This window comes from Saprolegnia diclina (assembly GCF_000281045.1).
Source record: "Saprolegnia diclina VS20 unplaced genomic scaffold supercont1.22, whole genome shotgun sequence".
Taxonomy (NCBI): domain Eukaryota; phylum Oomycota; class Saprolegniomycetes; order Saprolegniales; family Saprolegniaceae; genus Saprolegnia; species Saprolegnia diclina.
Genome location: NW_008246089.1, coordinates 201534 through 203522, shown reverse-complemented (window position 1 = coordinate 203522; position 1989 = coordinate 201534). Strand labels below are relative to the sequence as shown.

At 56.7% G+C, this 1989-nt stretch overlaps 1 protein-coding gene across 1 annotated transcript; it reads right to left on the bottom strand.

Moving 5' to 3' along the window:
- Positions 1-109: 109 nt before the first annotated feature.
- SDRG_07585 (hypothetical protein) lies at positions 110-1529 on the bottom strand. Its single transcript, XM_008613427.1, has 3 exons — positions 1355-1529; positions 996-1287; positions 110-888 (listed from the first exon to the last, which is right to left on the bottom strand). Exons 2-3 carry the CDS (start codon positions 1263-1265, stop codon positions 577-579), a joined length of 582 nt encoding a protein of 193 aa, XP_008611649.1. The 5' UTR covers positions 1266-1287; positions 1355-1529; the 3' UTR covers positions 110-576.
- Positions 1530-1989: the final 460 nt, after the last annotated feature.

Sequence of the window (1989 nt, the reverse complement as noted above, 5' to 3'; positions counted from 1 at the left end):
GGCGCGAGACGTGACACGACGTAGTTGCTGCCAACGGCGGAGGCGCTTGCCATGGTCGTCGGCGGGCTGCAAGGTAAATTCCGAACTGCAACTCAGCACTCAGCGCGTGTCGGCGATAATCGAGGCTGCTCCGCCAATATATTCGGGCAGCAAGCCTGGCAGATGCTACGCTACCTCACGCTCCGAACGCTCTGGAATCAACGCTGTCGCAAGATGCACGCTCCCGACGATGCGCTGCCGGACCTCGCGAACGTCCGGTAGGTCACTTTGGACTACTGCGAGGCGCAACGCCAGTACCACACTCGACGTCATCACGCGCTCCGAGCTCGTGTCTTCGAGTCGCTCGTGCAGCAACACGGCGAGCACGCGGTTCTCGACCCGGTGTGCCACACGACCTCGCGTGCGGGGGTCGCGTACTTCGATGGCGCTGCTCGGAAAGACCCGCATTGCGGCGGTAGCGGCTCGCTCGTCTTTTTGACTGAACCGTCCCAAAGCGTGGTGTACCAGGCCAACTACCTTGATACCGCGACAACGAACAACGAGGCTGAGTATGACGGTTTGATCACGGCGCTACAGTTAGCACAGCGACTGGCAGTGACGCATCTCACGGTACGCGGAGACAGCATGCTGCTGATGCAGCTGGTGAAGGGCATCTTCCGGGTCCAAGAGGCTCGCTTGCAGAAGTTGCATGTCCAGGCGCGAGAGCTCGCGGCATGTTTTACGTGCACATGGGAACACCACCCTCGCGAGTTCAACCAAGCCACCGATCATTTGTCCAAGCTCGCGCCCGACGACTGTACCTCGTACGCGCATCCCGACGACGGACGGCATGACGTACTGCCGGACGATGAACTCCAGCACGTTGCAGAGCTTTTGGCCGCCGACGTTCTACACACATCCAGTACGTAAGTCTTAGTTGGTGGAGTCTTTAGTCTGTATAAAGATTTCAATCCATATCATATCATATCATCATACTGCTGGAGCTCCGTGTGCACAAGGTAAGCAAGAAACGCCGCGTAACTCGTACCCGCCGAGACGAACGCGAGAAGAGACGCTGGGCCCATCGCGGTCACATCAACCTTTTGCATGACGAGGTAGAGGTTGACGAGACAGACGAGGAGCGCAACCGCCCAGCCCGCGGCTTTGGTCGTCGTCGAGTTGACAAAGGCGCCCAGAAGACCCACGTGGCTCGTGAAATGTAAGATGGGCAGCAGCGCAAACAGCAGTTGGATCGACTGCAGCACATTGAGCATCTCGCCAATCATGAGTATTTCGCCATTCGTATTACTGCCCCACATCATCGACGTAAGTCTCAGATTATCAAGTGATGCAAAGAGACGCGTACTGTTCTCACCTGGGGATTGGTGTGGTGACTCAAGCTTGGCTAATGCAAGAGTGGTGTATTGGTAGCGTAGAATGCACCTTAGACATCGATAGAACACTAGTTTTGTAGAAGGATCGCGCGAAGAGGTGCGTCGAAGGGTCGTGGGTTGCGCAATGCAGGTCGAAGGGTCGAAAACCCAGAACACGTACCCAGGAGATTTAGTGGACTCGAGACGCATGTATGCTCGCCAATTGCGAGCAAATGCACGGCGTTCGGGACGCGGGCAACTATTGGCGCTACTACGTTGGCGTCCAGTGCTGTCGTTGGAACATCTTGTGGGTTCTGGACGCCCCTCAAACATGTATGGTCGCACAATTGCGAGCCAATATATGGCGGTCGGGATGCGGACAACTAGTGGCTCTACTACGTTGGCGTCCAGTTCGTGCATTTGATGCGCGTCAACGAGAACGCGACATAGTTGTGTGCAAGAGCACGCGGGTGGGCGACCTCCCGGCGCCGATGCAGCAAAGACGTTACCCCACTCATATCGGATAGCCCAACGTGGGGTGCCAGAAAAATGAAACGCAATCTCCGTAGCTGCCACACGTGAGCCCACAACGGTTCAAAGGCATGATCGAATTCACGTCTCTGCTCCATGCAGCGTG